The 14,817-nt window shown below is 53.4% G+C and overlaps 1 protein-coding gene across 2 annotated transcripts; it reads right to left on the reverse strand.

Moving 5' to 3' along the window:
* Positions 1–574: 574 nt before the first annotated feature.
* Positions 575–11,129, reverse strand: CFAP20 (cilia and flagella associated protein 20; the record flags this gene model as incomplete). Of its 2 annotated transcripts, XM_084294877.1 has the most annotated exons (6): positions 10,910–11,129; positions 5,241–5,320; positions 3,704–3,815; positions 3,142–3,330; positions 1,849–1,959; positions 575–1,054 (listed from the first exon to the last, which is right to left on the reverse strand). In XM_084294877.1, exons 1-6 carry the CDS (start codon positions 10,991–10,993, stop codon positions 1,049–1,051), a joined length of 582 nt encoding a protein of 193 aa, XP_084151003.1. In that variant the 5' UTR covers positions 10,994–11,129. The 2 variants fall into 2 exon arrangements, with proteins under 2 accessions (XP_084151003.1, XP_084151002.1); XM_084294876.1 differs by lacking the exon at positions 575–1,054 and having other exon boundaries at positions 1,840–1,959.
* Between the last annotated feature and the right edge of the window lie 3,688 nt (positions 11,130–14,817).

Here is a 14,817-nt window from a genome sequence, read left to right on the forward strand (position 1 = left end):
GGGCAGCTTCAGAACAGGAAAAGACTTCCGCTTCTGTTCACTTCTGTTCTGCTGCTTTGCTAAACCTCCCCTTTGATCCCCAGGGAAAGGAACAATTTGGCAGTTGGAAGGCTATTGTGTGCCTTTTGCTATAAGTAGCTGCTAAATGCCTGGCTGAGAGCAGGATTGAGTTGTTTAACTACACAGCTATCAGAGCTGTGCCCGTTTAACAAGCAGGTAAGAACAATTTGTCACTGCTGGGAAAATGGCTTCAAATAAGCAGGGAACGAAAAACCCATTTCCATGTACCAGAAGTGAAAACTACAGGTTTTGTCACAGGTCAGTTATCCCCAGTTCTTGAATTGGAATAAGCTACTGTGTATAGCAGATCTTGTCTCTTCTACTGAAACCTTGTCATTTTTCCTCTCTCCAGATTATCATTGTCCACATCTGTGCTGACCTTTAAAAAGTGAGGCTGCCAATCAAAGACAAATCCCAACATTTAAGTTCCTAAAGAAACTCCTCAGCACTTTCCACAGTGCTAGCACATGGAAATTAAAGGACCCACCAGAGGAGGAAGATGCCAGGAGAAGACTTACAAACAACCAAAGTCATATGTTTAATAATTTTCCAAGAGCGAGTATTACATCCATACTTAGAGCATATATAAAATAAGAGATGGAAAACAAGGAAAGAAAAGATAAAGTTGGTGTCTTCAAGAGGGCACACTTAACCCTGTAATTCCTGCTGAATCCCTTATTCGAAGGGACTGTGGCCACTTTGAGCAACCTTTGTGCAACGTGAGGTCAGGTACTATGCTGCTTGCAGTGTGTAGGCTCAGCACTTTAGGAACAGTTAGGAAAACTGATTCTGTGCAACTCAAACACCAACAACATAGTCCCAGACCTGTTACATGGTTAATTGTGTCCTGTCTAGAAGAGGGATACCAGATGAGTCAAAGCTACCCTAGACAAGGTGAGCCGATCGAAAACTTTGCTTCAGCAGGGCCTCCTCTTCCACCTGCTTGTGTTGATCCCAAATATTTCTCGCATCTCTTCTGAACGTGGTGTTATTGCTGGACAGAGCAGGGAAAAGAAAGGAGATGCTTAGCAGGACACTAAACATACATGTAACACCAAGACTGTACTGGGAGGGCTCAGAGTTCCCTGGACAGCCCAGAAGGTAGTGATAGACTCCTCAGAGGTGTTGCCTACTGTTAACACTGCCTCCATCTTCCACTAAGATCAGCGCCCAAGATCCTTGAGATTCTGCCAAGGAATCTTCCCGGCTAAAACAAGCATCTGCACTGGGACAGCCTGGCCCTGGCAAAGGAGGTGCTTCTCTGCAGAGCCTCAAATCTGCTGCTAGTACACCAAGGGCTCCTGTCCTGTCACTGGGAGCGCAGCGCTCAGCATCTCCTCCTGCTGGACAGCCACAGGCCTGCCTGTCCCCTGCCCACCCCGCAGCCCCACCACCCTGGGAAGACCAGGGCGGAGCTGCAGCGAGCTGCGAATAGCAAAGGCACCGTGCTGAGTCACGGGGGAAAGCTAAAGAGAGATGCTGGGAGGCTGCCACTCTGCCCAGCGTCCTTCAACACGAACAGAAAGGACGCGGGGAGCAGCTGCACAGCTCTCTCCGCTCCTACATGGGAATGACAACTTCCCTGTGCTTTGGCAGGAAAACCACTCAGCAAGCCGCCAGACAGACTGCTCATCCTGGAAACAAAGAGGGTGCTCCTTGGCCGCAGGCCAAGACTGGTGACAACTCTGCTGTTGGAATAAATTCTGGATTGTACAGGCAGCAGGGAACGGATTAACACTAGCCTGGCCCCGCTGCTGCTGCTGCCCTCCTTGCCCATAGCTAGCTCACCTTGGCCTTGTTCTGGACAGGCAGATACAGCTTGAACTCAGCTGGCAGCTCATCCTCAGAGTACAGCCGGTCAGAGAAGTACACCCGTCGGATGCGACAGTTGGCGTGTATCTGAGAGTCAAAGGAAAGAGAGTGAGTCCTTTTTCCTCCACATCCAGCTCTGCAGTCGTGCAGCAGTGTCGATTGCTTGGCTCAGCAGCCTGCACCCCCGCTAAGTCCTTCCAGCTTGCCCATTGCTGCTAGATGCTCTGTCTCTCCTGCCCAGCACCCCCAGTACTTTCCCCCTAGCAGCTCCGCTCTTCCCCACACTACAGGTATGGGGACACCATGCCACAGCATGCCAGCTCTTCTTACTGTTATGGGGACCAAAAACTAACCAGGCAGCCAACATCCTGCCTTGTTTTGCAAGGAAGGAGACCTATTTTGGCTACTCACTGTAAGTGTCCTGGCCTAAGCCTTCTCAGGAGGCCTCACCGACTCTGAATCTAGCAGAACATAATAGAAAAAACATTGGCCCATGCCCTCTGCTTTGCGTTAGCTGCTCTTGAGACAGCCTGAGTCACTGGAGAGAAGCATGACCAACCTCCAGTATCTCTACCAATCGAGATCTGTCTTAGCTGCTTCACAGCAAAGAGTTCTTTGCTGCAAACCCATCTCTGCTTCTCCACAAGTATCAGCAATAGCCAGGAAGACAACTCTCAACCTGCTGCATTTTTAACACTCCCTCTCTAGGGCCAAGCTGAGGTCATGAATGGGACCGTCCGGTCTGTGCTGCCTCCACTACCAGCTGCAGTCACTCCAGTCTCCCTCGTGGGTATGTGGGAAGCCAGACATTTCCCAGGCAGGCTGTTTGCTGGTCGCAGGGTAACCCCACAAGGAACCGCTGCAGTCTCCCCCATCATACTAAGGAACAGGCATGCTCAAAATAACACATGCCACTGGACACAGTACATTTGGACAGTACAACAGCACACAGCTAATTCCAAGCTAGCATCCATCCAGGATATATGGCACGCTGCAGAGAGTTTGAGGCGGGCTGTGACTCTTGACAGCCAGCAAGAGAAACAAGATGGAAATGGATTCCTTCATCCCTGTCTAGCCTGGTGACATGAGGCACCATCAAGACCTCCACAATCTCAGTCAGGCCTTTGCTCTCCCAGCTCTGCAAAGAGCTGGACTGGCAGAGGAACCAGCTGGGGCTAAGCCTGGATTCCCAATCTCCAGCAAGGCTGTCCCAGCCAGCAAGAAGGCTGTCAGGTTGGCTCCTGTGGGTAGGACATTTCTGCTGCTTACCTGAACTCTGAGGGTCTCAATGTAATTTGTCCCATAGGCCCGGCGTGTGAAGTCCGAGAGGTTGAACTGGATTTGGTTCCAGCCGTCATCCAGCCGCATGGGCATGGTGCAGATGAAGGGCTTCACCCGAGTTGTGCTCTGGTAGTTGCTTGCCCGGAAACGCCGGCGTACGTTCTTGTCATCCAGCACCTGGGGCAACGAAGAAAGGCTGCTGAGCCTGGTGGCAGAGGCCTCCAGCTCCCGAGACAGCACCTGCTCTAGATTCAGGCTCCCCTTGTCTCTGAGATGGGGCTCTCCTTCTCTCACTTCCTCATTTTGCAGCACAAGTATTTTTAACAGCAAACAGACCCACTTTCGGGAATAGCTGCTATGTCACACTTGTAAGCTGACTGATGAGCTTGACAAGGTGAGCTTGTGACTGCTCGCAGAAGACCCAGTACAGCCGTGATAGCACGGCTTTGGGGACCACGTGTGGCTAAGGTCAAAGTCCCAGTAACAGTGCAGGCCCCCTAGCAGCTTTCTCCCTAGTCCCTGATGGGCCTCCCCACTCTGCCCTCCTCACCTGCACTTCAAAAGTGAAGTATTTCTTCAGGTTCTTGATGATCATCACAAGGAAAGGTAGTTTGATGCCCAGGGTCTTCTTGGGATCAGCAGGGCATGTGATGTATGTGGTACTAAGGGGGACAGAAAAATGCTTTAGGATCTCACAAGGCACAAAGCACACAGCCCCAAGACTTTCACTTGACCTAACACAATCTTGGAGGGCAGGCAGGAAGAGAGAGCTGTGACCTTAAGATCTTAGCAACGATCGGGGCTTTCTGTAACAGGAGGGAGAGTTTCAGAGGTAAGCTGCAGGGAGAACAGGCCAAAAGGCCCAAAGATGGCATTTCAAACCCTGCTTTTCCCACCCAGGGCAGGAAACACCTCCTCGAATGGCTTCACCTCCCTCATTTCACAGCAATGTCAGCACTGTTTCTTAACACAGCCTCCTCACCCGAGCAGGTAGAGCTCCCCAGAGCACAGCAGGAGCCCTGCGCGCTGTATATAGCCGGGAGGACGGAGGTCACAAGCCCTCCAAGCAGACGTCATGCCTGGCAAGTTCTGTATCAACACAGCCCGGGAGGAAGAGCAGCGCAGCCTGCAGGAGATGGGCTCTGCTCCCTTATAAGGAGCACCCTGCTCCAAAAAGGCCCCGGGCTGCGGCCACACGGAGCCCGCTGACGGAGGAGCCCGTGTCCTCCTCTCCACTTGGTGGGGACAAGGTGGCTAAGCGAAGCGACATCTGCCCTATAAATCTCCCCGTGACCCTCCTTTCTGCTGTCAGGGGTGGCTGTCACACGTGCAGAGCAGCAGGGCAGGCCTCTGGCAGTAACGATACAGAAGGCAGAGGGCTGCCTTCTCTGTATCTGGTACTGAGGGGGAGCCAGGTAACAAATGCATCACTTTTTTCCCACGTGATGGAAAAATAAAAGGACTCTCCCTTCAGTCCCACTGAGGATGACAGGGAATTCCACCAGTATATCCAGGAAGAGGTCGTTGCATTGCACCTCTCCTAAAAGAAAAGGCTGACAGCTGGGTCTGCTCAGCCTGGAGAAGAGGAGGCTCGGGGGGATCTCATCAGCATCTGTAAATACCTGAAGGGAGGGTGCAGAGAGGACAGAGCCAGGCTATTTCCAGTGGTGCCCAGTGCCAGGACAAGAAGCAATGGGGACAAACTGGAGCACAGGAGGTTCCTTCTGAACTTCAGCAAGCATTTTTGTGCTGTGCAGGTGATGGAGCACTGGCACAGGTTGCCCAGAGAGGTTGTTGAGTCTCCCTCCTTGGAGGTCTTCATAATCCATCTGACACGGTGTTGGGATCAGGGGCTTGGACCAGATGACCTCCAGAGGTCCCTGTCAGCCTCACCCTCCGTGATTCTCAGAGGCATAGCAAACTGCCAGAGAGGCAGCAGCGATCTGACCCCAGATCATTTCCTTCAGTTTATGGACAAAGAGACCACGGCAGAACCTGGAGAAATGTCTGCGGGGCACCGACATCTTTCACTCAGCTCCAGGACCAAGCCCCCAGGGCACGCTAGGGCAGAAGCAGCCCTCTCCTACCTGACATTAGTTCCTTCAATCTCCAGCACCAGTGACTGGATGTCATTATCGGTGATTCGTTTGATATGGCCGTTGCGCACCTGAAAGAGAAGCGGGTCAGGCATCATTCAAGAGGGAAATCAAGAGACACATGGACAAGGGAAAAAAGGCCCTGGGAAGACCCCTCTATATTCTCTTGGCTCCTGCTGCCCTGGACATCTCTGTTTCCAAGATTTGATCACCCCCCCAGAGTGCCAGGCCTCCAAGGCAGGGTCTGTGGCTGCACAAAGACTGAGTGCAAGACATGAATTTGTACACCCACGCTACAGCGAGCACAAGTGACTCAAGCCTCATGTAAACCGCCCAAACAAACAAAAGGAACAACGTCAGAGCAAGAGCAATCCACAGGGCGATAAGGGGTGAAAGCAAGCATGGGCAGCAGCACACAGGCAAGCAAAGGGAGCGCCCAGCAGCCACCACAGGGCCCCAGCCTGTTGCTGGGCACAGCTGGCTGTCCCTGTGGAAATGCAGGACCAGGCGTGGGACTGCTTCAAGCTCTTCACAAACACCGAGCACACAAGCACAGAGCCACTCTCTGCTCTGCTGAGGGGCACAGCCAGCTCCCCACGGAGCTCAGGAAGGCCAGGCAGGGACCAGGAGCCAACACACATTTTTCTTCACAAGCAAGATCACTGAATCCCAGGGTCTGAGGATTTATTTCCTTAACGAAGCAGCTCTCTTCCCATCAATTTAATCTCAATTTAAAAGGCACTTTTGCTAATTAAGCCTTCCTCAGTGCTCGATCAGCAAATTGCATCTCCTTCCAATTTCACAAATTAATTCCTTCAGCACCTATCACCGCTAACGTCCGGGACACATTAAACTCTTAATGGGATGGCTCCAGTCAGGAGCCACAGAATGATTTACAAGCTTGGCCATTTACCTTCCAAGTTCATTTCCTCATAGGGACCTACCTGGGGGATGTCGCACACGCTGCTGGAAGAAAGAGGAGCGCTGAAACAGCCCACCTCCCTGCCTGGCTCACAGCAACCACTAAGTGGTTTCAGAAAACCTCAGCCTGGGTCACCCACCCCTGCCACTAAGTGCAGCTTGGCCAGCCAGACTGCTCGTAACCCTGCTCCAAGCTTCCAGAAAGCATTAAGCTCAGAGAGAGGATCCTCACAGGTCAACTGTATCAAAACCTCTGCATCAAATGCAGCACCTGGGGGTTTATAACTCTGTTCTGGAAAAATGACCACACAAGATCTGGCCTCCACGCCTTTTTCCACTCTCCCCCTTACCTGAACCAGCAACTTTTTTTTTTCCCCCCTAAATCACCAGCCCAGCAGAAGCCCCATGTACCTGTCTCTATAAGCAGTAACTAGCATAAAGGAAATTAAGCCCTGTAACCCAGAGGGGTGTAGCACGCTGACTGAACACCAGGAAATAACCCTGCCCATGGCACGACACAGCACCATGGAACAAAGGCTGTGCAGGACGGCTGGCACCAGGGGCAGCCGATGGCTCCGTGCACAAGAGGGTTCGAGCTTGGACTTCTCTGGACAGGACACAAACAGAGAACAGCTGAACATGCTTAATCCGATTACTCAGCAGTGCTCCTGTCTGCCACCAGGTCACCTTCCTTAGCCTGCAGAAGGCTTCCCTTCCCCAGATTACAGAGACAAGGAAAAGAAGTGACTCGTCTTCCTCAGCACGGCCAGAAAGAGGATGAAAAGAAACAGAAAAGAGAGGAGATACTCCCAGCAGTGGCTCTGCAATAGCCCCCATCCCGAGGGGCTTTCCTCTACCTCACAGTGAGGTAAAAAGGTCTAATTTCAGAACTTTTAGAAAGATACACACAACGCTCCATGTCTCTACTCCGCTACTACTTTCTAGCTGCCTTCAGTCTACAAAGGTGGATTTTTGGAGCTGGTAGAAAGGGAAGTAGCCTTCTTAGAATAGAAAACTCCTTCAAATTTCCTCTGAATTGGGATAACCAGGAAGTTATGTGCTAAGGACAAGCTGAAAAAGCTCATTTCACAGATGTGTATCCCAAACCTCTCAGGGCTTAAAGGGAGCAGCAGCTCCAGACAATTCATTGTCTCTTAACATAAGAATCCCCTACAGCTCTCATTGCTCCTAGCCACACTCAGCCAAGGTAACGAAGGCCAGAGGAAAGCAAACCAGAGCGGCACGGCCCAAGGCCGACCTCTGGAGGTTTGCCCCCGAACTGCTGCCATCACCAGATGATGATGGGCTGGTGTGAGGCTGGAGCCACAGCAGCAGCTGTGAAACATGGCTGGTGCCATCACCATCACCCACGGCAGGCGAGGAGAGGCAGCAAGACAAGAGGCAGGAGCAGACAGAGGCTACCTGCATCCTGCTGGCAGAACACTCATCTGATACTCAGATGGGTATTGAATGCATCCTCCCAACACCATTTGAAATTGCCATGATATTCTGCCTCAATTTGCCAGCAGAACACACGGAAAGTCAGCACAAGGACTGGTAGGTCCTGATAAGCTCCACCAAGCCGTTCCCCTTTGCTCTGCAGAGAAGCATCAGCGGGTCTCCTGGAGACTGGCAAGCGCGTCTCCACACGCTGGCTGAGGGACGAGGGTGGCAGGACGCCGCGGGAACAAACAGAGGGCTCTGAACTCCACACAAAAGGCAAACAGAAGCCCTCTCACTCACAGACGGGTCTCCAGGAGAGGCTCAGCAGCAGAGGAAGGCCGGAGAAGGGAGCACACACCAGCAGCTACCAGCAGTACGGACGAGGCTGGTGGAAGGAGCCCCACAGGGCAGTCGCTGTGTTTCTAAGGACCAGCCACAGGGCCCTGGGGCAGGACGCTGGTGGCTGGGAGGGATGGGGCCTGGCAGGTCTCACCAGAGCTTATATGCTGTGGGGCAAAGGGAGAGGAGGGCAGGACTGTATCTGGCCCTGCAGAGGGACGCTACGGACTCCCACATGACACAGCAAGGCAAGGCCCTTAGTGCCCTGCTTCAGTCTCTTGACAAATGAAGACACTTTCATGTCCTACTGCCTCCAGCAAGGCAAGTGGTGTGTGTCCTACAAAGGCCAGACAAGACATGCTTGACATGCTTTCCCCGTGTCACAAAGGGTTGAGATTCCCCACGTTTTTCACTGGGTGGATGGAGGGGGGACAGAATCACCATCTGCTGGTAATTTTGTAGAGACACAAAGACCACATGAGGACATGTGGGGGTGGGAGGCATGCCCAGCAGCAGCAGAAGAGGGCTGAAGTGCCAGCGGAGCACCACCACGCTGCAGGGACCATGGCTCAAGGGGAATTTGTGGCGATTCTTCTCCCTAACGCATGTAGACCTCAGACAGACACTGCAACAGGCCGCTCCCTGCAGGGACACGCTTCTGCCGCTGGCTGGATCCACACCAGCCAAGAAACAGCCTCGCTCAACTTACACAGCAGAGATCCTTGAATCAGAGACTAGCCTGAGATGGAAAGGCCCCCAAAGACTCAATGGAGGCCAACTCCTGGCTCCACACACGACCACCTAAAAATCACACCCTATGTCTGCAGATCAGATTGTATGTTAAAGCACTGTGCAAATGCTTCTTGAACACCAACATGCTTGGGTACCGCGACCACTTCCTTGGGGAACCTGTCCCAGTGTCTGACCCCCAACACGGTGCAGAACCTTTCCCTCACACCCAGCCTGGCCCTGTTGTTCCTTCAGGTCCTGTTGTTGTCCCCAGAGAGCAGAGCTCAGTGCCTGCCCCTCTGCTCCCTGTGAGGGAGCTGCAGGCCGCCATGAGGCCTCCCCTCTGCCTGCTCTGCCCTGGGCTGAACAAACCAAGGCACCTCAGCTGCTCCTCACGTGTCACACCCTCCACACCCTATGCTCTCTCTTCTCTGTAGCCCTCCTCTGGATGCTCTCTGATAGCTTTTTGTGCTTTAATTTTGGTGCCCAAACCTGCATGCGGTGCTTGAGGTGAGGCCGCAGCGGTGCGGAGCAGCGCAGGACAATCCCTTCCCTCACCAGCCAGCAGTGCTGTGCCCGAGGCACCCCAGGACACAGCTGGCCTTTTTGGCTGCCAGGGCACGCTGCTGGCTCATCTTCATTTTTGTAGTATTAATTACCATCAAGATTGGAAAGATAACCCTTCCCAATGCCCCAGCCCCAAACAACCCTCTCCAGTAGAAATGCCAGAGCTGTAAGATTCCTGGGATGTGTTTGGACAGATCGGCATTTCCCCATGAATAAAAAACTGGAAAAACCCTCACGACTTTTGATCATGTACTCACTTCAGGCCTGCTCACTTCTCCAACCCGGACTGTGGTTGCAGTCACTGTGCTTGCCTGCTGTGAAAGCACCCAGCCCAGCAGCGGACAGCCCGGGTACAGGCTCTGTCCACGTGCCTCCAGCACACCAGCAGACACGGCGTCCTGCCACCAAGCACACGCTGCCCATGCCAGACACTGCTTGCTCGCTGCTGCAGACCTGGCAAGTCCTGCATCAATCCGGGGAGGCTTCCTCAGCAGCGTGGCAGCCCCAGACCACCAGTGGCACTTCCCTCCTTGTGAAGTTCACACCGCCCAACAAACAGAACCGCAGCACAACCTGGGGTTCTGGAGGAGCTGTGTAGATGTGACACCACGTGTGACCTGCGAGGACTCCTCTCTCAGCTCCATCATGTCCTAAGGGCCACCCTGGGCCACCCTTTGCCTCTTGCTGCCGTAAACGCACTGAGGGTGTTAGAACAGCAGTGACGAAGCCGTTACAAACCCACGAGCCATTTTAAATGCAAAAGTGAACTGAAAGACTGAATGCACTGACATCCGTAGGTAAAGAAGTCAGGAAACCCACTCCAAGGTTCACTCCACACCTTTGCGAGCAAGGCAGTCTTCGCAAGAAGCTCGCCCAAGCCAGAGGTGCTCCCTCAGGACAGAGGCCCGAGCAGGACAAGCACTCGTGCATGGCTCTGCTGCCCACAGGGCGCGGGGCCGCTGCAACCAGGCAGTGCTAAGGGCTGGCTGCACGCAGGCACCACAGCGAGTGACAAAAAGCAGCCTGCACACACACACACGCACACACACACAGGTGCTGCTCTGGCAACAGCGCCGCAAACTCTGCATTCATCTTCTCCGGCCAGCGTGGCCAGGCCTTGTGGACAAACAGACGTTGCTTATGTAAACCCCAGGGGCCAAGCTGTACAGACACGGTGGTGCCACCATGCTCGGGGCAGCTCAAGCTGCTGCAGGTCTCCACCACCACCTCCTCCTTCTCAGAGCAGGGCCAGGCCAGGCTGCTGCAGCTTCACCCAGGCTGGAGGCACGCGGCGTCCCTCTGCGTGCAAGCTGCCGACCCCTTTCCAAACCAGAGGCACCCACGCAGAAGCCCCAATACGGGCAGATGGGAGCAGCCCCGTGCTCCCTGCCCCTGGGAGCAGGCTGGGTGGGCTGTGCCCATCCCCATCCCTCCTGGCAGCCCCCCTGGGGGGCTTCTGCTTTTTGCTAAGCCAGCAGAAACCCAGTTAGGCCGAAACACGCGTCTGGGAGCGGGGAGGCACCGGGGGGGGGTCAGGGCAGGCACCCCGAGAACGGCCGGGGGGAGACGCGACGCGGGGAGGATGGGGAGGGGGCACCCAGGGCTGGGGAGGGGGCACCCTCGGCTCGCCCCGTGCCCGCCGCCCCCGCCGCGCCCCGCACCTTCTTGTCCCAGATCTGCAGCGGCTTGCTGCCGATGCTGTAGAGCACCGAGAGGAACCCGCTCTGGAACGTGTTCTTGAACATGGCGGCGGGGCCGGGGCCGCCGCTCCGCGCAGGGCACACAGCAGCAGCAGCGGCTCCACCACCACCGGCAGCGGCAGCGGCAGAGGCAGAGCCGGGCTCGGGGCCGGTGCCGGTGCCTGGCGCTGCCGGGTGGCGGCGCCGCCGTCCCCCGGGCTCCGCTCCCCGCCCAACGCCGCTTCCGGGGGCGGCGCTGCCGGGGCAACGGGGCCGCGGCCTGGGTTCGGGGCTCGGCGTTCGCCCTGCCCGGGGGTGGCGGAGCCCCGGGCGCTGCCTCCCCTCAGGGGCTGCCCGAGGCTGTCCGAGAAGCCTCCTGGCAGCCTGTCCTGGCGGCGTGCCCTCAGGCAGCCCCTCGACTCTCAGTGCCTCCAGTGATGGGGCAGCCGCTTGTCCTCCAGGCAGCCTGTGGGGTGTACCACCCGCATCGCATCACAGAATCACGGAGTCATCTGGGTTGGAAGAGACCTCCAGGATCACCCAGCCCAACCTCTGGCCTAACACTGACCAGCCCTCCTCTAAACCATATCGCTGAGCTCTACATCTAAACGTCTTTTAAAGACCTCCAGGGATGGTGACTCCACCACTTCCCTGGGCAGCCCATCCCAATGCCTAATTTCTTTCTGATGTCCCCTCTAAATCCACCTTCTTTTAGTTTAAAAATGTTGCCCCTCGTCCTGTCACTGCAGGCTCTGCTGAAGACTTTTTGTCCTCCTCACAAGTCCCCTTTATTTACCGAAAGGCTGCAACGAGGTCTCCCTGAAGTGTTCTCTTCAGGCTAAATAACCCCAGCTCCTTCGACCCCCCCTCACAGGAGAGGTGCCCCAACGTTTTTGTGGCCCTCTGGACCTGCCCCCATATCGCTCCATCTTGGTGTGGACATGGGCTGCGTCGTGTGCTCACCGGAGACACCTGCCATGAGGCGGACCAGGAGGAAATCCCTCTCTGCCTTTCACCACTGTCCCTGCTTAAGCCAAAATGGTGCCACCACCTTTCACTGATGCTGATGAGCAAAACCCTCTGCAATCAGGATTTATGAAACCACTTGCACATGAGTGCATGGGTGGGTAGAGTCCTACCCCTGCAGTGTCTGCTGTCTGGCTGCCAAGGGACCATTTATTTGTTCAGGAAATCTCTGAGGCATAAGGACAAGAGCCAAATCCATTTCATCTTCAGAAGCAATTCTTATCTGAGCACAAGCAAGACGTGTCAGTTTACATTGTATAACCCTATTTTTTTTCATGCTGTTTACGTACTCCTTTTAAATTGTTATTGCTTTCAGCTCTGGCCTAGCTTCCAGTGGAAAGTGTTATCTGTTGGATTATGTCCATCGTCATGCTCTGAGATAAGGGTGCCATCAACAACTCTTGTGTCTTACTGCATGACTACAAAGAAACATTTTTTGTCTTTTTCTGAACTGGGATAAGATGCGATGCCTTGCCAATATCAGGGGAGGCTGATGTACAACTTCACTGTTGTGAAAATGCTTTTACATGCAGACAGAGCCTTGCACAACTGAAGAGGCTTAACAGGGACAGCTTGAGCTAGAAATTGCATTTTTAAACAGAACTATATTAAAATTTCTACCTGCTGAAATAATGGCTATAGCGTCTACCTGCAATGTACAGACACTAAATAGCATAACATTTATCATCCTGCATCAGTTTGATAGCTGTGCTGTTTAACTCCAGGGCCATGGATAGCTGTTGTTGCTAAGAAATACCTCCTCCAAATCCCACTGGAGATCACATCCTTTGCCAGTTGTGCTTGTCTCTCCCTTGGGCCACAAATGCTCCGGCTGTGCCAAATGTACAGTCCCGTGTAGCACCTGGGATAGCAGTGCTTTCTCCTTCGTTTACAATTCCACACTATCAGGCTGCTAATCCTTACACAAGCAAGCAGAGCACATAAAAGCAAGGCATGATTTAGAAATTATCAACTATACATTGCCAATGGTTTGGAGTACACTGTATACTGCATGATTAAATAACTTGTTCCCTTAATTAGATAGGAAGAGACAACTGGGACAAATATCCAGCTGTCATTCCTGAACAGCCTGCTCATTCACACGCTCTCCACTTACCATTTTAATGCCGTGTTTTGCTGCAAGGGATGTGCATGGAATATGTTGCAGTTTCAAATTGTCTCTGTTTCTAGGTGAATTCTAAAGAAAAATAATACCTGTCGTCTCTCCTCCTTCCTTAGGGCATGCACAGGCTGAAGGAGAGGGCAGAAACAAAGATGGCACATTAATACCATGGGAAGTCAGCATGCATTAACAGCCAAGGCTGGCACTCAGAAAGAGGTCTCTGGGAGATGTATTTTGATGAGACTTGCACGCTGATGTTAGCCACCTGGAGGATCACTAGCAAGGTGCTGCCATTCCTTCCTGCCCCATTCCTCATTCCCAGGGTGCAGAGGAACTGGATTTTGGGGAGCACCCAGAGGAAAAGGCCCCTTTTAAGAGAACAATCTGGTCCAAGAAGTGAGTAGCTCCAAAAATAGCTGTCCACTAAAGCATTTCCTGCCCTTCAGAGTTCCCAGCAATCTGATGCCTTCAGAGGAATAGGATCTTCAGGAAACTCCTGAAATGTTTCTCCTCTGAAGTTTCACATGGCTGGATGCAGTTACTGGAGCCAAACATAGCAGCTCTCTCCAGTATCAGCAAGCCTGTGCTTGTCTTGGGGCACATGCTCTGGAAAAGCAATGACTTCTGCAAGGAGTGCGGGACCCTGGAATCTGTCCAGATGACTCCAGCCATCTCCCCCAGCTTGGATTTTCCTCTGGGAGTGGGACTGGGCTGCTGTAATGAGGAAACCAAAAAGGGAATTAGGAAGGAAATGGACAGCCACAGCATACAGGAGGGTTCCTTCAGCTTTGGATGCTGAAGAAACCTGGATGAAGGCTGTTGAAGGCTTTGGGCCTCATGCTGGCTGAAATATGAGTGCTGTAGGAGGAAACAGAGGAAGCTTGGCTGCTGATAAGCAAGGGATCAGAAAAGAAATGGGGAGTGGAGAGGCAGTGTGTGTGGAAGGCAGTGGGCTGGAGCTCTTTGTCAGAGAAAGTCACGGTGGCATTGCAAGGTGCAAGAAGGAAAAAAACCTGACTCTGGAGAAACCGGACAAAAAATAAGCCAGCAAAGAAGAGTTTATTTTTGACAAACAACAAGAATAAAAGAAAAAAGGAAAACGCTAGTCACCAAGAGCATCCTTTAGAGACCAACTGCTCTCTAACAGCAGGCAGGCAGCAAGTGGGGATGGGAAGCAAGGCCCAGCAGCGTCAGGAGAGGGATGGATGAGGTGACAATAGCACTCATATAGAATCATAGAGCATCCTGAGTTGGAAGGGACCCACCACGATCAGCAAGGCCAGCTCCTGGCTCCACACAGCACCACTCAGGAGGACCACCATGCTGCAGGGACCATGGCTCAGGGGGAGCTTGTGGTGATTCTTCCCCCTAACACATGCAGACCTCAGTCAGACACTGCAATGGGCTGTTCCTGCAGGGACACTTTTTTTTTCAGGGACGTTTTGTCTAGAAGGATACTGTAAGAGACAGCTTCAAAAGCTTTGCTAAAAATGAAAAAGTCACATCTCCTGGCTTCCCTTGGTCACCTAGTGGGTAACCTCGTCAGAATCTGCGAAGGGAGAGTGCAGCAGAGATGGAGCCAGGCACTTTTCAGTGGTGCCCAATGCCAGGACACAGAGGCAATGGGAACAAACTGGAACACGAGAGGTTCTTTCTGAACGTCAGGAGGCACTTCTGTGCTGTGCAGGTGATGGAGCACTGGCACAGGTTGCCCAGAGAGGTTGTTGAGTCTCCCTCCTTG

This window comes from Netta rufina, assembly GCF_964035555.1.
Source record: "Netta rufina genome assembly, chromosome: 13".
Taxonomy (NCBI): Eukaryota; Metazoa; Chordata; class Aves; order Anseriformes; family Anatidae; genus Netta; species Netta rufina.